At 34.5% G+C, this 23,767-nt stretch overlaps 1 protein-coding gene across 2 annotated transcripts in view; it reads left to right on the top strand.

Annotated features, from left to right (window-relative positions):
* LOC148308204 (C2 domain-containing protein 5) overlaps window positions 1–23,767 on the top strand; it is a 32,341-nt gene that overhangs the window by 2,168 nt on the left and 6,406 nt on the right. The window contains exons 3-14 of one of the 2 annotated variants that reach the window (XM_088262102.1): window positions 2,276–2,416; window positions 4,164–4,324; window positions 5,798–5,997; window positions 10,343–10,497; window positions 16,092–16,223; window positions 16,989–17,157; window positions 18,668–18,756; window positions 18,837–18,982; window positions 19,906–20,012; window positions 21,107–21,341; window positions 22,684–22,878; window positions 23,587–23,697. In XM_088262102.1, the coding sequence (XP_088118228.1) occupies window positions 2,276–2,416; window positions 4,164–4,324; window positions 5,798–5,997; window positions 10,343–10,497; window positions 16,092–16,223; window positions 16,989–17,157; window positions 18,668–18,756; window positions 18,837–18,982; window positions 19,906–20,012; window positions 21,107–21,341; window positions 22,684–22,878; window positions 23,587–23,697 (1,841 nt within the window). Of the gene's footprint in view, window positions 1–2,275; window positions 2,417–4,163; window positions 4,325–5,797; window positions 5,998–6,772; window positions 10,024–10,342; window positions 10,498–16,091; window positions 16,224–16,988; window positions 17,158–18,667; window positions 18,757–18,836; window positions 18,983–19,905; window positions 20,013–21,106; window positions 21,342–22,683; window positions 22,879–23,586; window positions 23,698–23,767 lie in introns of those variants that run through there. The other variant, XM_088262101.1, reaches the window with a different exon arrangement.

Below are 23,767 nucleotides of genomic sequence, written 5' to 3'. Positions count from 1 at the left end.
AAATATATAGTGCCAATCCCCACAAATTCCCCGCAGTTTGGGGAATTTCCCACAGATTGGCAACCCTGTACTAACCTAAAATTGCATCCACTTTGGATGGAGCATTCGGAACGAGCGGCGAGCAGCTCGGCTCGGTGTACTGACTGCCTGAATGCTCGCATCGTAACATGTTACATTACGACGAAATGCTCCGGTCAGTCTCCGCCTTTAGACACTATTGTGACTTTCATGAGGCTGTATAATAATGATGGCTGCATATTTTTATTTATTCATATTCCATAGACAAATTATTATGTATTTTCTCCAAAGTATTGTGGCAACTCGACACGTAGTAGGTACCTAAACAAACAATCAAACCTGCCAGGTTGCCCGCACTGGTAAACCTATCAGATTGTTAGCCCTGCGTACAGAAAGCAGGAGAATCTTTCGTATTCTTAAAAAATACTTTTGGAGTCCTTACTTAAATTTTATTTTATAACTTAATATTAATAGACTGTGATCTGTGATCAAGTAAGTACGTTTTTTACGAAGTAATCTTCTGACGTGTCTAAGAGAGCTAGGTATTCATACATCACAACTAGAATATTTAGCACCTTAATATTTTAAGATTTCTCCATTGTTTCTGATTCGATATATACAAAAATTAGTCACCATTTAAAATAAAATTTTTTTTTTTTAATATTAAATGTTTTCTTCATTTTCTTTATAATAAATTTGGACAACCCTGCATGTCACTGCCCCATTCAATCATCTTCTAATCAATAATGTTTTATCTATGACAATTTGGAGATTCCTATCTCATTTTTTATCACAGTATGTATGTAATATTATCTAAACTACAAAAACATATTTGTTTGGCACACAAATTGATTTATTTCAAACTTTTTAGATTACAGAATAAAACAGTTAACAATCTAACCCTTTTTAGTGGTGAATAAAAGAAAACATATCTAGAGCGCCGATCATGCATTGAGTTAACATGTTTTTTTTTTAAATAACTGTTTGAAAAGGCTTTCACATGGAGACATATCGCTCACTCCTTTCAAGAACGTCATAAATCAAAAAACTTGATTTTTCAGGAGAACGTTTTTAAAGTTTAAATATATAATACAATGCATTAAAAATAAATATCAAGCCACTTATTGAACTTTTGACAGTGCAACAGATATTTTTTGTTAAAACCTGAAGGTTTTTTCTCCATTTGAAAAATATTAAGTTTATTTAAAAAAATAATTAAACAATACCTTTTCTTCAAAATGCAAAAACACGTTTTTTGGCCTGTAGCGGGTAAGTATTAAGTTAAAAATATGCCTCTTTTACTGAGATATAGTAAATTTTCTGAGCATTCCGAAGACATGCACAACTGAAAATTGACAATTTTTGATTTATGACGTTCTTGAAAGGAGTGAGCGATATGTTGTTTTGAGTCTCATGTTTAGTGCTCACCATGTGATTACCCCGAAAATGTTGCAGTCTATCTGAATGATAGGTTATTATTAATCAAGTGTCAGGTGGCAGTCCCGTGGTTAGTGTCATGGACTCTGAATCAGAGTTTCTAGGTTCGACCCCCATTTTGCATTAAATTTATTAGTAAAAAAGTTATTTTATGTTGTTTTATTTCTAATGAAAGCTGGTTTATTAGGTTTCTGTAAGAAATATTACTGTATCGTTAAAAATAAAAATAAAAATATTGAACCAGTAGAAGAAGGCATATAACCTTAAGTATATGCAGAAATTATTCTTGTGTATAAAATATACATTTTTTTTAGAAAATGGCTTCAAAGAAACAAAGAATTGTCATCATGTAAACGTCTCTACAAATTAAGATTATAATTTTGAAATTTAAGTAAATAATATCTATTAATTTGGTATTTACTTTGTGGAATAACACTACAATTTCAATATAAAAATAAAACATTTATAAGACCACTTTTTTGAGTTTGGATTTTCACATATTGATAAGAATATTTGTTCTCAAAACTAGTCATCTTTACATTAATAAACTCAAACAAGTGGTCTTATATAAGTGTTTAATTTTATTTGAATTAAATAAATAATTCTGTGTTTTGTCCAAAGTAGTTTGCATTTATTTATAAATATGACTGCATTAACTCATGAGTGATACATAAAAGTGATGCATAATTCTTAAATATTTTATTTTTGCTTTTGCACGGAACGAGATGTATAGTCGCTGTATAATGAAACTGTTTAAAATGCATGTCACTCTCCGTGCCACTTGTTTCTCTGAATCACATCATATTGTTTGTTTATTCAGGTGCTGTCATGTCAGGATGGATACCGGTGTTCGATACTATGCATGGAATAAGAGGAGAAGTGAACGTCATAGTCAAAGTTGAACTTTTCAATGACTTCAACAAGTTCAGACAGTCATCCTGCGGAGTTCAATTTTTTCACTGTACGTATCATCTACAATATATAATATTTTAGTTCACTATTTGTTGTTTGCGGAACAACCTGAACATATTGTGAGGAGAAGTAGAGTATTTGGATAATTTATATAGCGGCGTTTTCGTAAAATACTACCTCAAGGGCGCATATAAAGAACCAGGCAATTGCCATGGATCTTTCTCGAAAGACTTCTTGAGGAAGACCAAAAAATTCATGGATGCTACAGAAAGATAACATGATTCGAAGGCATGGCCTAGGTGACGTTGGTCATGATAGAAGGACCTAAAATCTGAGGACGAAGAGAGCTGATTGACCCCCATAGTCTACAAAGACGATAAGTTGGGATGGAGCCAGGAAGAGAAAGTTGTTGTGTGTAGTATAGTGGTTAGCACATTTGGCTACCATGCGTGAGGACTCGGGTTCAATTCCTATTGATGTCATCAATAATAATTAAAATTGAAAATATGTAGTTTATTAAGATCTTTGTACATATAAATACTATATCCTAGTGATTGCGATCAAATGAAAAAGTCTTTATAATTTATATTTGAAGCACTAAAACTTTGTGATTTTCCATTTTATAATTTCATTAGTATTAATCAGTCTTGATAAAGAAGCGGTTAGCTTGGAAACCGGTAGACATTATAATTAAGTTGTAATAAAATATTTATAGTGATTTTAAAACAAAGTTACATTTTAATTATAAAAAAAAAGTCTTCTTTAAAGATAGTTGTTACTTTATTTATTTAAACTTCATGTACGGAAAATAAAAAAGTACATTGGCGGGCTTATTGCCAAAAAGCAATATCTTCCAACCGACCAAAAAACTTACTTAATTCGGTTTTTGGTTTTGGTTTTTGGTTTTTCATCATCTACTAATGCCAATTAGTGCATAAATTCGGTTAAGTATTGCATTTTTTTTTCTCCTGATAAATTTGATAAAAACTTAAGCTGGAAAGAAATATAATCCGAGAAAAGGTAACTAATACCATCTCAATTGGGTAACTGAAAAAGTAACAGTTACCTATCTGGTTCATCTCTAATTTAAGGGATTGTTATCAAGATGTATCATTGAAAAAATAAATTAACCAATTTTATAAGAAGGCAATACGGAAGACTTATAACATTAATTGTCCTGCCTATTATTCTGATGAACTTCCACTTTGATTTTCGAAAGTTGTATTCATGTAATGTAATGTTTTGTTCGCCTCCGTAGTGTAATGATCAGCACGCTCGGCTACCGTTCTGGAGGTCCCGGGTTCGATTCCCAGGGGGGGCAAAATAAAAATAAGTGATTTTTTTCACTGTACTATTTATTCGATATTACCCTGGACTGGTACCTGAAGCGGAGGGCTGATCACCTTTCCTTCATGGTTAACGATCAAAATAATACTGCGTTTGTATTATACAGTGCCCTATGCACCATTGGGGTGCGGATAAGGGTTAGAAAAAAAAAAAAAAAATGTAATAAGGAACCATTCGTCCGCTAGGTGGAGTGCCAGGTCAAATGATAAATATAATAATATAGTAATTTATATATGTAAAGAAAGATAAATTTGAAAATAAGTCTTACTTATTATTTTTTAAGTCTCAGATTTTTACATCACAAGATCCTTCATAGATGGCGTTCCAAAGTCTGGGAATTTACAAGTGGTAAGCTCTGTAAATGCCCAGACCTCCATATTCCCATCTTCATTCATGATTTATTTTGAGCCATATATTTTTTTGTTACAATGTGTATTGTATCGTTCCAGCTCCTATAATACCGCACGGGTATCAAGCTCAGGTTATTCATGGGTTTGTGGAAGAATTGGTAATCAATGATGACCCGGAATACCAATGGATTGATAAGATCCGTACCCCAAGGGCCTCTAACGAAGCGAGACAGGTGGCATTCTTGAAACTCAGCGGGCAGGTAATTTATTTACATTTTTTATAACAGTTAACCGTCTTAGTGCTGAGATTTTTCTTACATGTTTGCTAAAATTGCTGAAGACTTTTATATAAGGTGTAAAATAAAATCAACAGTATTTTTCTCACATATTGATCTATTTCAGTATTTCTGGTATTGGTAAAAACACATTAAACTAGTCAAATTAAACAGCACATTGTATAAACATACTTTATTACAGTATGCTGTTTTATTTGTGTGAAATTAGCTCGTTCTCACTATAGTTGTGTATCTTCCGATTGGTAAACATTCTAATTTCATCATCACTATCACCATTTTATACTTCTTCTTCTTCTTCACACCCTTATCCGCACCCCAATGGTGCATAGGGCACTGCATCATATAAATGCAGTGTTATCTTGATCATTAACACACCAAGGAAAGGTGATCAGCCCTCCGCTTCAAGTAACAGCCCAGGGTAATATTGAATAAATATTAGAGTGAAAAAAACACTCATATTTATTTGACTCCTTCCCCTGGGAATCGAACCCGGGACCTCCAGAACAGTAGCCGAGCGTGCTGACCATTACAATACGGAGGCGGACAATACAACATTTTACACTACTTATAACAAATGTTTGTATGAGCTTTCAACATCACTATTGTACGAATCTGATATAAGGGCAAAACAATAGGTTTTTACAAAAACATGAGTTTCTATTTTTTACTAAGAATTAGTTAAATTTGCAAATATTATTGTCAAATTGGAACTTAAGAATTGTACACATCGCTCACTCCTTTCAACAACGTCATAAATCGAAAAACTTGATTTTTCAGAACGTTTTTAAAGTTTAAAAATATAATACAATGCATTAAAAATAAATATCAAGCCACTTATTGAACCTTTTACTGTGCAACAGATCCTTTTAGGTAAAACCTGAAGGTTTTTTCTCTATTTGAAAAATATTTAGTGTATTTAAAAAAATAATTAAACAATACCTTTTAAAATGCATAAACAACATTTTCTGCCCTGTAGCGGGTAAATATTAAGTTAAAAATATGCCGCTTTTGCTGGGATATAGTATATTTTCTTGACATTCTGAAAACGTGCACAACTGAAAATTGACGATTTTTGATTTATGACGTTCTTGAAAGGAGTGAGTGACATGGTGACACAACCTCCCGGCTCGACCGCTAAAATACACTAGCGTCATGATCAGTATATCAACAGACCAATTTTTCAAGGTATACCAGAGTCAATATATCAATTTTAATTCATGTTTTACTTAGTAAATACCACTATTTCTTAAAATCTACTGTGACACGTGTTTCGATGCATTCCGCATCATTTTCAAACACCGTATGCTAAGTAAAACATTAATTAAAAATGGATAGATTTTACCACAAAGTGACTGCCGAATCAATTAATAAAATTAATATATTAATTCTCAGCATTTTAATAGTTTACATGGTGTTGCGTTGCTATATTCATTGCAGGTACAGAGAAAAATCGGCCTTAAAGCTCTGGAATTGGGTGCCAATGCAGTCGTGGGTTTCCGTCGCTGCCTGGACCTAGAGGGGGATGTGGGGGTGGTGGCGAGGGGAATTGGGACCGCGGTGACCCTTGTGCGCCAGCAGGAACCACCCCCCACCCACCCGACTGCGAATCAGGCCACATCTCCTGATACCCTGGCACAGTGAGTGGATTGCAAATATTTACACTACAGTATAAATTCGTAAATTTAGGTTTTTCTAAATTTAAAAAATATATTAATTAAAAAAATACATTAAATTTTGGTCCATAAGATGTTTTCATGAAAATCTTTTGATAATTTATAAAAATAGGAATACAAATTTATATTGCTTCAAAAAACAATTTTTTTATGAATTATATATAGTCTTAAAAATAATGGTCAATATGTAATCGGTCAAAATTAAAATATATTAATTTTTTTTAGCCTTCTAATACTTACTGCATGAATAAAATTACAAAAACTTGTAATATAGATTTATCTTATAATGTTTATGTTATCCTGGAGTATGTATGAGTTTTATCATCTTGTCTTTATTTGTAATCTATAATCAAGATAGCGGCATTATCTGATGCAGTACCTTATGCATCACCAAATGCTGATTAAAAAAAGAAATAACGTAATGTACATATGTAATTTAAATATTAAAATCAAACACTTGCATAAAACAACTTATAAAAAGTGGTCTTTTACAAGTGTTTGTTTTGTGTTTTTATTTGATTTTTTATCATCTTTAATCATCATTTTTGTTATAAACTTTTTTAAACGACATGTTTTCTAATTAGTTTATAATTTCATAAACCTAAATATTCAATTGTAGAATTGTATAATTACTTTTTAATTTTAATTTTCTTTTTTTTCTTTTTTGCATGATCCGTGTTTATCATAAATAAATCATCGTTTTTCTCTAATATTTTTTACGCATACTTCTTAAAAGCAGACAATTAAGAAAGTACATTGACTTTTTAAATACGGATAACCAGGATCTATCTGGTCCTAACTCGGTGACCAACTTGAGTAACGAGCAGGTTGCCACAATATTAAATGTCTTGTCTCCTAATGTCGGCGATGTCAGTGTGACAGATTCTTCGGGAATATTGAAACACAGCGCCAGTCTCAGCGCCGACTTGTTTTCTACGAGATCAACAGAACAGTGGCAATACAATAAATCTTTATCGGAAGCGCATGTTTTTCGAGGATTGTCTTCTCAGAGCTTGGCGGAGGAAACTTTGAACACCAGTCCTATAAAAATATTACTAGAGCAAGAAGATTCGAGGCACAATTTCAACAAAACTTTGACTCAAAGCCTAAAAAATTTGAAAAATTCCTCTCATAATATCATATCGAAAAAAATATCCGCAATGAAATCTAAACGGTCGGACGATGATGACGGAGCGGATAAAATTTCCATGAAGTCGTATGCCTCGGAAAAATCCTTAAAATTCCAATTTTCCGATCTGAAAAGCGAAATAAAGAAGAAAACGCGGTTTAAAACTCCGATGATGAAGAGGTCTCTCAGTGGAAGTGACGGTGGCGGGGAAATGGCCGCTCTTTTAGTACGCTCTGTCATGCAGGCGCACTCTAGCTTGGATTGCATCAAAGAAAGCCACGAAAACAATTCTCCAATATCCACGTTGTCAAGGGCTAGCAAGCTCTCTTCGTCGGCAGACAACACTCCCGAGATAGAAAAATCTGTACCGAACCTGGCCATTGTTATTGATACAGTTCCTGTGGCCTCCGAATCTCTCGAGGATATTCCCAAGTTGCACCCTTTTCCGAGCTCCAGTTCTGACTCCTCCATAGATAAGATGGGTAAACTCCTCAGTGTTCGGAAAAATAAGGGACCTATAAGCTCGTGTCCGAGCACTCCAAAGGACCTGATCAAGCCGGAACCCTTTTTAAAAATCCCCAGCGAAGAAAATCTGTACGGCTCCGGGAATGTCTGTAGTTCCGACGATTACTCGTCCAGCGACGAAGATGATGATAACTCCGAGGAGTTATCCGATAACATCAGGGGCAGTGGTAATATTGAGACAGTCAGTCTTATTGTCAAATCGGTACTCGAACATAAAAAAGATGAACTGGAATATGAAAATGAAAATGCAGATGGTGTATTATCGTCTGAATGTAATAAAAGTATTTCTAACACCAATTTGTATGTTAAAGAATTGACAGAATCACGTGAAGATGTGGTAGATGAGCCTCTTACTAATAATCCCATATCTTCAGAAGATTATGCCGTAATGAATATGGAGGGCGAAGACATCCTGGTGAAGGACTACGATGAAGACTTTTCAAGAAATTCTCAATTTGAAGAATTGCCTCAAAAAAATTTCATTAACAATGAGGCACCTCTTGTAAAGGACGATGTTTGTGATACAATTATTCCTAATAAGGAAGATATAGCTACTCTAAGTGATCAAAAAGAGTCTCTTAGTGCAGATGTAATTTTGGAAAAATTGCCTCTAAAAGAACACACTATGAATCATCCCGTAACTTGTGATGTCCATCCTAAATCACACAATATTTTTGATTCCGCCTTCAAAAATGTCCTGATTGAAAGGTTGCACCTCAAGGGTTTCCATTCTCAAAGCTCCTCGCCTGCATCATCAGCCACTTCTCCTACATCTGTTGACGGCCACAAGAAATCCAGGTTTCACTTTCCTAATAATCTGTTTAGAAGGCACACTTCGGAATGCGGGTCCAATTCAGGCAGCATATTTCATCATAAATCCGGTCTTCACTTACCCAAGACCAAAGAAAAGAAATTGCGAACCTTCTCGGCCGGAGAGAAAGATCTGAAGCCGGGATTGATCACCACGGCTATACAGACCATTTTGATGGAGAAATTAAATGTCATGGGAGAAATTATCAATCACGAACCCATAGTTGGAGATGATCAACATTTGCGTAAGAATTCAAACTGCTCGCTAGATATGACCGCATTTGTTTCCGATGAAAATAATTTTCCCGACTCTAGTAAAAACAGAACCGCTAAAAACACTTTTAAATTTAATGAAACTCTCGTTGAATTTACTCCGTCACTTTCCACTGCTCGTCTACATAAAAGCTTAACAGATATAACCGATTTGGAATATGGTTTTACTGATGTGTCTCAAAAAATGAAGGATCGCGATGTCCTTTCTCTGCCCAGGGAAACGGTTCTGGGTTCTCTTTTTATGTCCATCAATGATTTGAAACACGAAGAAGAAGAAAGAAAGCATTGTTTCTCCTTAAGCTCCGAGTTCTCTTCGCAGTCGAGCATCCCGAGAAGCATTAGTAGAAATTCTCATTTGGAATATGATAATCTACACAACAAGCGCGGTACTCAGGAAGACGTCTCGGCACACAGCGACTTTGAGCATCATTATTCCGATTTCCAAAAAAAGTATGAAGTTGATAATATAGATAACTCTAATGCGGAATACACAAATCTTGATCCTCATCAAGACATGTCGCAGGCCTATGACAATGTTGACACTGAATTGAATGTCTTATCTGATAGTGTTGTCAATCAGCCTGAAGATTTTGATTATCAGAATTCCAACCTGGATGAGACAGCCTCAAAAATAATCCAGTCGATACAAGATGACGGTGAAAATATAAACAGCAAATCGGCTACTGTAATTCCATCTAAAGCGGACAATAATGAACTTGCGAAATTCAAGCAATCCTCGAAGCGAGGTTTATAATATCATATTACTAAGTTTGCTACATGTTTTTATCATAGATATTGCTTTGTAATCTTATCATACCATTTTTAATAGGTGGTCCCTTTTCATATACATAGCTTTTGCTGTGTTTTGTAATGCATATTGATAAAACCCCTCAGTTTTCAAATTAAACCACGTGCACACATATACAATCCCACTGTACGGTCAAACTTGCTATAATGAGCACAATGGGACCGACAGTAATTTTCTCAATATATGTGAACTAACAATCTTCAAACGAGAGTAGACAGATTTGTTTTGGCTCCATTTCCGTGGATTTTGTTTGAATCCCCTCATATTTTTATTTTACCTAAAATATGACAATTTTTTTGACAAAAAAATGACAAGCACCAACAAAGTGTTTTAATACCTTAATTGTGGTATTAAAACAGTTTAATTTACCCAATGCAGTCACTAAATTTTTTAATGAAATGAAACACTTTTATTCACAACTGAATCAAAAAATGTAAAAAAAAAATTTAGTTGTTTTCTTGAACAGCAAAAAAAATTGCCTGTAAACTCTAAAATATCTGAAATTGTTGCTCCTTTAATCATTATTTCATTGTACGCATAATATTTTAATTTCATTTGTAAAAAACAATCCGTAAGGTTTAAATAATATGTTTTTATACCCGTTTTTATGTTTGAGTGTGCATTGTAAAACCTTTCCCCGGCTTGTATAAAGAATAATTTATACGGTGCCATTTTTGTACCACCTATTTTGAAGGCGCTTGTCGTTGGTTTGTCATCTGTCTAACAAGCATGCGCGTGTGCGTGTTTGCGCGTGTGTGTGATAGGTGCGGCGCGACAGGACCTACAGGGGCGGACTGCAGCAGCCCCAAGCACACCAGGACCGAATCTCACGGGAGCCGACCTCCAACTTCCGCCAATCTGAACATCAACGTGTCCCACCGAAGATCGTCCGACTCTGATCTCAGCATCACTCCCAAAGGTTACTATCAACCCTAATTTTTTCAGGTTAATTTTTTCCTTCTTTATTAGATCACGTATTTTTGTCTCATAGTGATGGATATCGTGTACCGCGACTCGGGTTTGATTCCTGGTAGACGTGCATTTAAAGATGCTTCAAGGGACTCCCTAGTGAAATTCCTTTTATATTCTATATTGTACATAGTTAAGTAATTTTTAATGTACAAAATAAATTCATAAATCCATTTTTAAAAGTCATTATAATTAGGATATGAAGATTGCAGGTATTTGAAATCAATGCCTCATGTAGTATTTATCATCTAGTGAAAAGACAACAATTTTTTTAGATGTCATCTAGTTTAAATTTAGGTTTGTTTAATTTAATACTTTTGATTCACCAAGCCAATCATCGACTTTATATTTTAATAAAATTATTTGCTGATTCAAAATCAATATTTTTGTTATTTATTTTTTGTTTATACATATTTAACTTAGGTTTACTTTTTTTGAGTGGGATATATAATTTTCATAAATATCAAGTTCAAAGGTTGTTGGGAAAATTTTGACATTCAATTCGATCTTGGCAATACAAATGAAGTACCTTTGTCTATATCGCTCACTCCTTTCAACAAAGTCAGATATCAAAAATTGTTAATTTTCAGTTGTGCATGTTTTCCGAATACCCAGAAAATGCACTATATCCCAGCAAAAGCGGATCTGTTGATAAAAAGATCTGTTGCACTGTAAAAAATTCAATAATTGCCTTGATATTTATTTTTAATACATTTTTTTATATTCTTAAAGTTTAAAAACGATCCCCTGAAAAATCTGGTTTTTTGATATATGACGTTGTTGACAGGAGTGATATGTCTAAAATAGAATTTGGTGAATCCATCTTTGGCAGGTGTAAACACTTGCAGCATCTCTCCGAAGCACTGCACATAAGTTATCTCATTAGAATTCATACAAAATACGGGGTCTTAATTGCACTTACTCCTCTGTCATTTCAATCATTCTAAATATCAAATAAGTGATTGTATTCTTATCAAGGTCTTAAATAAGTCAAAAATACTTTTATGATATCTGTTTACACATGGTTTCACTTATGTATACCTGCATAAGTAAAATCCGCCTCCGTAGTGTAATGGTCAGTACGCTCAGCTACCGTACTGGAAGTCCCGGGTTCAATTCCCAGGGGGGGTCAAATAAATATAAGTGATTTATTCACTCTTATATTTATTCAATGTTACCTTGGACTGGTACTGGAAGCGGTGGGTTGATCACCTTTCCTTCATGTGTTAACGATCAAGATAAAACTGCGTTTATATGATGCAGTGCCCTATGCACCATTGGGGTGCGGATAAGGGTTTGAATGAATGAAATTACCTCCCAATGTAAAAATGCTAGGTGAATAAAAATATAGTCTCCTGATTTCTGAATACATTTTTTACAATATTTTTCACACTGTCTTCAAACAAAGGAAAGGGGTGTCTCTGGCAAATTGTCCAAAATTCTCCTCATTAACAGGGTCCATGTTGAATCATTCACTTCCAAATGCCTCTTTATCGGTCCATAATATGGTAATCGCAGGGCGATAAGTCTGGACTAAGGTATTCTAGTGGTTTATATTGAATATCCTCAAAAAAAAGGGCTTTTGCGGATTTGTCCTGGTGAAGAAATAGATTTTACTGTAGTAACGATGGTTGTAGTAGGATTATAGTGGAATTATGGGCTAGAAATACAAGATAGAAAACCTTTGTGTATCTAAGATCAATTTAAAATTAATTTGAAATTCTCTCAATTTAAACATTCGATAAAAATATTTGAAAAAAATTATAAAAACTAGAAAATATTATTATTCGATGCCTCGCAATAATGCATTATTTAAAACATTTTGAGTGTGTCCAAATACTTGTTCACAAAATCTGGATTATCTCCAATTATGGGAGTTAGTTTACATAATTTTTTGACATCTCATCAAAGATGAAGAAGAATATGGAAGTCTAGGCATTTACAGAAACATACGAATATAAGAGTTTCTGCTTAATAAAAAGCTTCTTTACATCTCACCAATCGATGTCTCTAGTGAAGTTCTAGTGATTCAAGAACAAGGTTTCTAAATTGGTTCATATCAAGTAGAATGTAAGTAGTGGTTCGTATCAATTTGAGTAGTGTGGTTGTCAATAATGGGTAGAATTGGTGAATGTTACACGTGTGTAAAGTGATCACTTAAACCAGCCTATGACGGTCGTCAGCCCTGTAAATGCCCAGACTTTCATATTCTTCTTCATCTTTGCTGAGATGTCAAAAAATAATATAATGCATTATTTCACTATCTGAAATTAAAAACTACCTACCATTTTCCCAAATAAAATCTTAACTAAAACTCGCCGTCAAAAGGCTTATTCACCAATTAATGTCCAATAGAATTTTCCCGACAACCTGATATTTGAGGTATTGAAATGATACTGCCATTAATGCTATTCATTTTTGTTGTCCCGCATTAGGAATGTGCAGTAAACGTGAGTACTTGTATGTAGGGAACGGGTGTCTAGCCACGGCGACCATTTTGATGTGCCTTCATTTATGCTCTTCTGTAACTTGAATCTGTCTATTCACTCTCATTCGGTAGGTATTTTCGGCGGCTGTTTGTGTTTCATAGCTAAAAAACTGTTAATACACAATGTATGTATGTATTTCTGGATATTACACACCCACCATACTCCTTGTTACTAAACTACAAAAAGAAAACAACCTCGTTTCTTCTTGGGTAATTTAACTCTTAACCTGTCCGGGAGTATGGACGTAAATGAACGTCAGTGCGAATTTTCCTTAAAGGAATATCGACGTTGATGAACGTCGAAGTCCATCTGTCAGTTAGTATGATGTAACTTGTATAGCAATGACATCTGTGGATATTTGTGTGTAATTTTGTCACAGTTGAAAAATATTTCGAATAGGTTTTTTTTTTTATTAATTAATTTTTTTTTTTAATATAGAATGGCATTGCACATGAAATACATTGCATTTGCCAATGTCAAGTTAATTGAATTCTTAATTATAAAATATGATAGACTTATTATTAAACTATAAATTTATTCCATTTAATTAAAAAAAAAACAACTAACAGTCTGTACATAATTGGGTTCCTGCTCGCCAGGATTAGATGGATATCTGTAGGGAGGGGAATAAGCGGGGCCAGAGATTTAAAAAAATTTGGCATTTGGTCATTTATTGGGCAAACAAAGAATATGTGGTTAAGGTCTTCCTCTTCAAAACGACACTCGCAAATGGGGGAGTCAAAGACACCAATCCTCGCAAGGTGCTCTCTCGTACAGCAATGACCCATCCTCATTCGACAAATGGTGGATGTATCTTTCTTGTTCATCGAAATTTTCCTAAACCAAAGACGGGACGGGACAGTAGGCTGAATGTTTTATTAAATTATTTTAACATAATTTCTATCCTCATAATACAAAATTTTTTTATTCGTGTAAAAAGAACCCACTCCCCAGAGAAAGTCGGACATAAATTTTTGTACTCCCGGAAAGGTTAATTACTTAATTACATTATGGTGGGGACTGACCGGAGTCATTTCGTCATAATGTAACATGTTACGTTGCGAGCGTTCGTATAGTCAGTACAGCGAGCCCAGCTCGTTCTGAGTACTTCAACCGATTTTGGATGCTCGCCGCGAATGTTACGTTACGACGAAATGCTCCGGTCAGTCTCCACCTTTACATACACTTGACTCATAATACTAAACTATTTAAGAAACAGTCATTATTGACTTTTTTTCATGTCCCATGATTTTCTTTTATTTATTTACATATTATTTTATAAACATCTTTGTATTTAAAAAAAGGACTCTCATGTTTTTTCAGATTACGCCTTTTGATTTTATTTACATTTTAACAAGATTTTTTTTCTTTTGAATGAATTTGCACAAAACAAGTTATCCTCGCAAAAATTATAATACTTTTCTATTTTTTAAACAAGCCTTTTATTCATATCTATGGATCTCTCCGCCTCCATAGTGTAGTGGTTAGCACATTTAACTACCATGCTGGAGGATCCAAATTCGATTCCCAGGGGTGTCAAAATAAACATGATTTTTTTTCACTCTAATGTCTATTTTACATTAACTGGTACCTGAAACGCAGGTTGACTGATCATACTGCCTTCATGTAATTAATAATCAAAATAATACTGCGTCAATACGATACAGTGCCCTATGCATTATTTTGGTGCGGATAAGAGTCAAATGAATTTTTTTTTTACCAACATCATGATTTGAAAATTAAATTAAATAATTTCAAAAAACAAAAATTAAATGAAATCATATAAACAAAAATCTCAAGATATTTATGTATTTTATCAGCTATAAAAACTTTTAAATAGTTCGACTAAAAACCTATGTCAAATCTTTTTTTTTAATAACTCCATTTTTTTAGTCATGCACAGCCGCACAAATTTATATATTTTTTCTTCATATTACTCTACTACAAACACCTTTCAAAACACAATGTCTTGAACAGTTGCTCTTATAACTCCATTTTCAACTCATTAAATGTTGTATAAATTATTTTATTTTACCCTTAGTGTAATTTATGTATATAATGAAGAATAATTTATGAAATATCTGTATTATTCTTATTTCATTAAAAACTGAAAAAAAAATTAACATTTTTTTCTATCTGATAAATTAGCCAATTGGTTTATTTTTACTACGTTTCAATACACTAAGGGTTAAATCTTAGCTTCTAGTCACTTCTGTTCTCAGGATTTGCAGTTACTAAAATTATAGCTAGAAAATAGCGCAGAAAGGCTTATTATCCTCTTACATTAATCCTTTATATTTGTTTCAGTAATGAGAGTCTGAATGTTTTTTTTTTTTGTTGAATGGTAGAAAATATAATAATCTAACCCACTTGATGTTTCGATTTTTGTTTATTTTGAAATAAATACTTGATTGTGTTATTTTTTCTGATGTGGCTAGTGAGTTTGTTGTAGTGTTTGAATGCTAAAATATTGTACTAACGAACCAAAATATATTTCTGTGTTTTAATATTAGGTATATCCAGTTAAAAAACTCATGATTTTCTGAATTTAAATGCCATATTATTTATAGGCGTTTTTTACCAATATTGTCTTAGACAAATTGCAGAATCCATTATTAGAACATCAGGCCAAATGATGGATACTGTAATTTGATCCGTAACATGGCAATAAAAGCAAAAATTACATGATAAAAGAAATAAATATATATTGCCATTACTTTTTTCTAAATATCTTTAAAATAAACTTAACTCAAATACTGTGATGCGTTTTACCTGGGATAAATGTTTTTTAAAACAAGTTTTTTTTACTGCAATGGCAGCGCCATCTGTTGAAAGTAAAAGCAGCACATGCAATATTAAACATGCTTGTGGCTGACAGCCTGCTCTTTGACAACTGGCATTTCAACAATTTTGGTTGATCGTTTAATATTTTCATTGCTTCACAAGGATTGATCAGATTAAACATTTGGTCAAAAATAGCATATTTAAAAAATTAGGTTTCCAATTATACGTTTGTTGTATTAATTTACCAATATTCTGTCAATATCTTTTACAGGTAATTCCTTGACAGCTGGAGTATGTGGTGGGTCCGTTCTCAGGCCATCTATGAATCAAGAGAGCATAGATATGTTAGAATATCCATTTTTGTCTATGACTAAGTTTCCTCCTGGATTCATCATACACATTGGTAAGTCTCCACTTTTTTTCTTCATAAAATGTTTTATAGTTAGATTTCAATGCGTTATATACATCCGCCTCCGTAGTGTAATGGTCAGCACGCTCGGCTACCGTTCTGGAGGTCCTTGTTTCGATTCCCAGGGTATATTTATTCAATATTACCCTGTAACATTTATTCAATATTACCCTGGACTGGTACCTGAAGCGGAGGGCTGATAATCTTTCCTTCATGTGTAAACGATCAAGATAACTCTGTGTTTATATGACGCAGTGCCCTATGTACCATTTGGGTGCGGTTAAGGGTTATATTATTATTATTATTATTATATTTTTTATTGTTTCGGCATTAACTTTGTGGTAAGAGATGTTACAATGATTAAAGAAAACACTTGTTTTATACTAAATATATTTTAGTTATTATTCAGACCTGAATGATGGAAATTTAGCTTCCGAAACTAGTCTTTAATAAAACTCAAGTGGTATAAAACAAGTGTTTTCTTTAATCATTACCCACAACATGTTATATCACAAAAAAGATTTACTTGGTCATGTACTATTTCGTGAATGTACTAACTTATAGTTTTTATTCAGACCTGAAGATGGAAGCTAAGCTTCCGAAACTAGTAGTCATAAATAAACTCAAGTGGTATTATAACAAGCGTTTTCTTTAATAATTCAAAGTAAATGCCAAAACAATAAAATTAACTTATGGCATTTAACTTATTTATTAATGGTAATACTATTCATTTAAAAAAGAGTGATTGATGTCAACCAGGTGGTGCGGTTGCTGCACGGTCTGTGAAACTGCTGGAGCGGGTTCCGAACCCGGAGGAGCCTGCCCCCCGGGACGCATGGTGGAGTGAGCTACGCACTGAAGTCCGCTCGCACATGAGAGCCCTCCGCTGCAATGCTGTCCTCGCCTACCAAGAAACCACCGCCATATGGTACAAATCATTACTCCAGTAATTGTGACACACCCCAACTATGACTCAACGTGAAGCCCGTTCATAACGGCAAATAGAAATCTCTATGGTATGGACCACAGAGATAACAATGCTTTTAATACACTAAGGACGAGTGTTTTTTACGGCTGCGGGCCGCTGGCGACGGGTTTTGATAATTGTGTACATATAGTATAGACCTTAACAAAAAGATTGGTACATAATATTTCTATAAAAACATTAAATAATTCCTTATTTGCTGACTTTGAAATAAGGCTGGCGCAGAAGTTAAAAATACCCTTTCCGTCCTTAAGCACCAATTAACCGAACGGGTAGAAATATCTTTCCCGCCCTTAGTGTGTTCACTTACAAAATATGTTTTTAAAGATGTTATTATTCTTATTTATTGTAACTGCAGACAGTTGGTAGAATTCCATATTGAATTGTTGGGTAATATATCCAAAATTAAACAAGGTTTATTGGGTTGAATTCTACATTTATTTATGTATATGTTAATACGTTAAGACACGTTTCGTCTTATTAAGACATTATCAAACACTTGTGTTTGATAATATCTTGATAAGACGAAACGCGTCACGTATTAACATATACATAAATAAATGTAGAATTCAACCCAATAAACCTTGTTTAATTTTGTCGTTATTCTATTGTTTTTTTTGTTATTTGGTCGCTCATGTCTATTGTGAAGTGCCAATGCAACTTTCAAAATATTATTTGGGATTGTACTATATGTAATTTGTTATTCGAAATTTACACCAAATATTGGTCCCTCAAATTACAGTGAAACCTCTATCTATCGTTTTTAAAGGGACCTATCAAAATAAACTATGAATGTGGGAAAACAATGAATGCGGGATTAAGAGGTCAATAGGCAAATAGATACGACCGAGTAAAGATACCGTCCTTCCAATCTGCATAACCATTCGTCGGCTAAAATTCTAAGAAGAATACATATTTCCGATGCAAATGTATTTATTTAAAAAAAAATCAAACCTGAATAGAATTAAAAAAAATTCTGTTGGTTTTTTAACTGCTTTATTTTTGTAAGTCAATAGTGTATTTTCGGCTTTGCAAATAATATTTTTTTCAGCATCGGTTATTGAATGTGCGTTGTAGAAAGTTTTCTTTCAAAGAGTGTGCACACTTCTGGAAATGCAGGTACAGGCAGCGGCTCCTTTTCATCAATATCGACCTCTTCTGCTATCGGTTACACAAGCTTTCGATAGTTTCTATCCCATACGTTGCCGTTGAATGTAAGAAAATTGGATATAATGTAAAAAAAAGAAGACAAAATGTATCAAATATGCAGCTTAATTCGAACGATAAATGCGGTAAATGGTGATAGAGAAACGATTGATGCGGTTTAGTTTAGTATGAAATTAAGTCGGGATAGAAGAAATAAACGACACATCCGGGAAAACGATTATTCGAGGAACGATAGATAGAGGTTTCACTGTACTTGATTTTTACTAAATATTTTATCTGTTTTCAGTGATGATGTGTGCGTTTTATCTGCTACTGGCACAGCCGCTGTAATAGATCTCCATCCTAGCTCTCTTCTGCCTCAAACTACTCATCCTGGTAAATATACATATGCATTTTGAATATTGATAATAATATAACGATTTACATATTTTTTTAATAACAGCAATTAATTTCAGGTCCGCCTACTACAAACAAAAACCAAGTGCCGTTGAATGGAAAGCTTGAGGAAGCACCATCCCATGGAGAACTTACCCAAACTTCTTCACTGGACAGAACTGATTTTGAGAAGACTGAATCTACTAAACCAAACATAGATAATAATGTAATTAACTATCTAAATAACCATGGATAGAAAGAGAGAATAGAATGCCTCACTCTGTCTTTGCAAACATTCTTTGTCTCTTTCATATTCATGCGTCTCCTCATACATACTCATTGATTATTGTGACTTCGACCAGACCACTTTCAAGTATTTGAAATACTTGATCCCTAAGTTTTCCTCGGCCTTCCTCTGCCTCTATTTCCGATTGCATTTGCCTCATAAATTTATTTTACTGTTCTCTTCCCACTCATTCATTCCACATGCTTAAATCATCTCAACATATTGCTCACTCCTTTCAAGAACGTCATAAATAAAAAAACTTGATTTTTCAGGAGAACGTTTTTAAAAATATAATACAATTTATTAAAAGTAAATATCAAGCCACTTACTGAACTTTTTACTGTGCAACAGATCTTTTTAGGTAAAACCTGAAGGTTTTTTCTCCATTTGAAAAATATATAGTATACTTAAAAAAATAATTAAACAATACCTTTTCTTCAAAATGCAAAAACAACACTTTCTGCCCTGTAGCGGGTAAATATTAAGTTAAAAATATGCCTCTTTTGCTAGGATATAGTACATTTTCTGGGCATTCCGAGAACATGCACAACTAAAAATTGACGATTTTAGATTTATGACGTTCTTGAAAGGAGTGAGCGATATCTTTCTTAATTTTATCGATAATGCTTATCTCACCTTTGCATTATTTCCTTATTTCATCATTCAAACAACTGTCATACATTTGACTGAGACATCAGATTTCTACTGCATTTAGTCCACATTTACATTCACACACAAAAGTTTTTAAAAAAATGCAGTTTTGCCCGCAGAAAAACTCAACTAAAAATTTGGTGAAATCAGTGATCCTCATGTTTTTCAGAGGATATGATTAATGAATTTTTTCTTTCTTCTTTTTCTTTTAGACTAGAAGAAGAGGAGGTGGAAGTGAGAGATGTGGACCATGTCATGTGCCGTACAATAGCAATTCAATGCCGTACCGAGTTAGTGTAGCCAAATGTGCACTCTGCAAGTATGTTTATTTTCATTAAATGATTCGGCAGTCGCTTTGTGGTGATATCTATCCATTTCTAAGTTTGACTTGGTAAAAACCATCATTCCTTAAAATGTATTGTGACACGTGTTTTGATGCATTCTGCATAATTTTCAAACACCAAATGATACGGAATGCATTGAAACAAGTGTCACAATAGATTTTAAGAAATAGTGGTATTTGCCAAGTAAAACTTAAATTAAAAATGTTTATTTTCATTGCACATTTATTTAGGATTAACCGGGATCAGATTAACATGGCAGCGATTTATTTGTGATGTTTTGTATTTTGAATATCACAAAAAAATAGGGTTTCAATATTGTAAAAAATCAATGTGTTTTCAGATGGAAAGAACAAAATCTTTGTCTATTTTTTAAATTTTCTAAATTATTAGATTAACTGGGAAATTTATTTTGTTTTCTATTAATATTTATAAATATTTCAAGCGCCTCCTAGTTTATAAAAATAATCTTGCCTACATTTTATAAAGGTATCTGCTAATTTAAAAATTTCCCAAATCAAACTATAGATGGTACCGAGAAGGCAAGTGAAAGAAGATATGAATTGAAACACAAATATGACTTCCGAAATTCGAAAAGTGTGGTTGACAATCTTGGGTAGAATGGTGAATATTACACCAGCATGTGACACAGGTGGTCCCGTGGTTAGTGTTGCGGACTCTTGAGTCAGAGTTTCTCGGTTCGAATCCACTCTTCCACAATTTGATACCTTTTTCTAATAATTAGCCGCTTAGGCTCACAGAAATAGTATAAAATTGAAGTATTTTTGCAAATAATAAAAACACAAATATTTTTCTTTATTTTAAAATATGTATATATTTTATTTATTAATTAAACTTCTTGGATAATACATAAGTGTACAGAAGTTGGGGTTATGTACATACAAGTGGCTTTTTTATATTATGATTACATTAACAGACAATTGTGGCGTTTCATCCTCTCTACCTACCCCTGTAGGAAAACAGTGTGATGGTAGTAGTGCTAGTAATAGCGTCTGAACGTCAGAATTCATCCCAGGCAACACCATCCTCTCACATCCCTCTTTTCTTCCAGAAAGGGTCGCGTGCCCAGCGTGGTGCTGTGCTCGCTGGAGCCGCCGGCGGGGCTGGGCGTGGTGGGGCGCGGCTGCCTGCTGCAGGCGGCCATCACGCGCGCGCGGGCCCCCCTGCGCGGGGAGCCCGCCGCGCGGGACATCTCCGACCAGCTGCCCTTCCTGGAGTACGAGCTGCACCGCCTGCTGCTCGCCAAGCTGCGCGTCAGAGGGATGAACGCCATCTTCGGCCTGAGGGTGAGCCAGACAACTAATGTTTAACCCCTTACCGCATACTGGCTCATATATGATCCAAAATAATCTTTCGCCATAAAAAACAACAAAATAATAAAATATTTCTTGCTTCCGGCAATAATACTAAAGTTTTATCTATGATCTGCGTTACTAGTTGTCAAACTTCTTGCAAGATGTATCTGGTTGTACTATATGTACGTTCGACTGTTTCCAACTGTCGGTTTATGAATTTCTGCACAAACGTCATATTCAAAAGTGTTTTTTTGCTTGTTTTTTGTTTGTAAAACGCTATAAAAATTAAATTACTTTGGTTTAATACTGGGTAATCAGTGCCAAACAAAAAGGACTTCAAGACTTTAAACTACCATTTTATAATAGAATAATAGATTGTAATAGTTGCCTACTCTAGGCAACTAGAAACTGCTGAAGTGCAAATGCTTAGATGGTCAGCTTGGATGGTGATAAATGTAAATTCCCCCAGACTACCATATTCTTCTTCATGTTTGTTGAAATATCAATATAAATAACTCAATCTTTTTCATTACTTGTGCGCTAGAAACTGCTGAAAGGCGAATGCTTAGATAGTCAGCTGGAGTGTCCCTTAGAGATAAAATAAAGAGTTCACACATTAGGTCAATAGTAAGGTAGAGGAAAGGCAATTGAGATGGTATGGGCACATAGGACGTAGAGAACCTGGACATATTTTAAACCAGGCGATCGCCATGGATCTTCCTTGAAAGACGTCTAGAGGACGATATAAAAATTCACGGATGCTACAGAAAGATAACATGATTCGAAAGCATGACCTAGGTGGCGTTGTATACGATAGAAGGACCTACAACCTGAGGACGAGGAGAGCTTACCTTGACAGTCTACAAAGACGATAAGTTGAGATGGAGCAAGGAAGAAAAATAGTGTAAGAATGAAGTACTTTTTTTATAGGTGGGAGTTGCAATTATTATTTACCTTGCTTGTTATGTAAAAGGTTTGTAGTTTGGACATGTGGAACCAATAAGTTAGGAAAGAACAGTAAAACAAATTTATGAGGCGAATGTAGTTGGAAATAGGAGTAGAGGAAGATCGAGAAAAACTTGGGATGATCAAGCTTTTTAAATACTTGAAAGTGGTCGGGTCAGGAGTCAAAACAATCGGCGGGAATGTATGAGAAGATACATGAATGTGAATGAGGCAAAGATAGTTTCTAAAGACTGATTGGTGTGAGGTTCTATTCTCTCTGGCTACCCCTATGGTGAAGCGGCGTGATGGTTAGTGAGCTTTTTTATTTTTGCTTTGTTTAACTAACTTCTATTTTTGTTTTATATCAATATCAACATCATTTTTCTAGACCAACATAGCGGTAGGTGCTAACCTGGTGGCTGCCGTAGGAGTGGGCACGGGGGTACTGCTGGCGGCTCTGGGCACTGGCGGGGCGGGGCCCAAGGTGCGGGCGGGACCCGGGGATCCCCAGCTGCTGCAGGCTCTTCAGAAGGGGCTGGATGACGCCCTCGAAGCCAACAAGAATGTATACCAGCTGCACACGGTGAGTTCAACTACTAAATACCACATTATTAACACATTTCAGATGGGTGTTTTTTACGCCTGCGGACCGCTGGCGACGGGATTTAATAATTATATACATTAGACCTTAACAAAGAGATTGGTACATAATATTCAAATAACAACATTAAATATGTAGTTCCTTAATTTCTGACTTTGAAATAAGGCCGGCGCAGAAGGTAGAAATACCTTTCCCGTCCAAAGTGTGTTCATAATGAATTTTGTCCGCCTCCATGGTGTAATGGTTAGTGTGTTTGGCTACCGTGCTGGAGGTCCCAAATTCGATTCCCAGGGGGGGTGCAAATGAATATTAGTGATTTTACTCTTTAATATTTATTTAATATTACCCTGGAGTAGTCCCTGAAGCGCAGGAGTGATCACCTTACCTTTGTGTAAGTTACAATCAAGATAATACGGGAACCTGATGACTTATAAAAGAGGCAAAGTTGACTGAAGCTCTCATGAGGCATACGAAATACATGACACAAAACCTTTTTATTAGATTTGTTTTAGCAGATTGATTGTGGTTATGTTATGGTCATTTGTGAATATGACTTCTCTTGCCTTCTGCCTTCAATTTTCTCTACAGGTCTCATCCCGAGTTACACCCTGGCTGACTTGGTGAGATCCAACCATTTATTTGGTGAGATCTTTATTACAAAAATATCTTCTTCAATTATATTATTTTCAGGATCAAGACACAAATGGTAAAGCGCCCATAGCCTCAGATACGGATGATTCAGAAGAGGAACTTCCGGATATGGAACTTGGTGTAGGAAATAAAGACACGTGTGTTCTTGAAGTGAGTAAATTTAACATATCTTCATCAAATTTGCTAACGTCTTTGAAAACTGCTCTTAATGAATGATTTT

The sequence above is a fragment of the Brachycentrus maculatus genome, unplaced genomic scaffold (genome assembly GCF_059751285.1).
Source record: "Brachycentrus maculatus isolate JH-2025_06_01 unplaced genomic scaffold, ASM5975128v1 h1tg000173l, whole genome shotgun sequence".
Classification (NCBI taxonomy): domain Eukaryota; kingdom Metazoa; phylum Arthropoda; class Insecta; order Trichoptera; family Brachycentridae; genus Brachycentrus; species Brachycentrus maculatus.
Note: the sequence above shows the minus strand (reverse complement) of the source record. Positions and strands in the feature narration are given on the sequence as shown.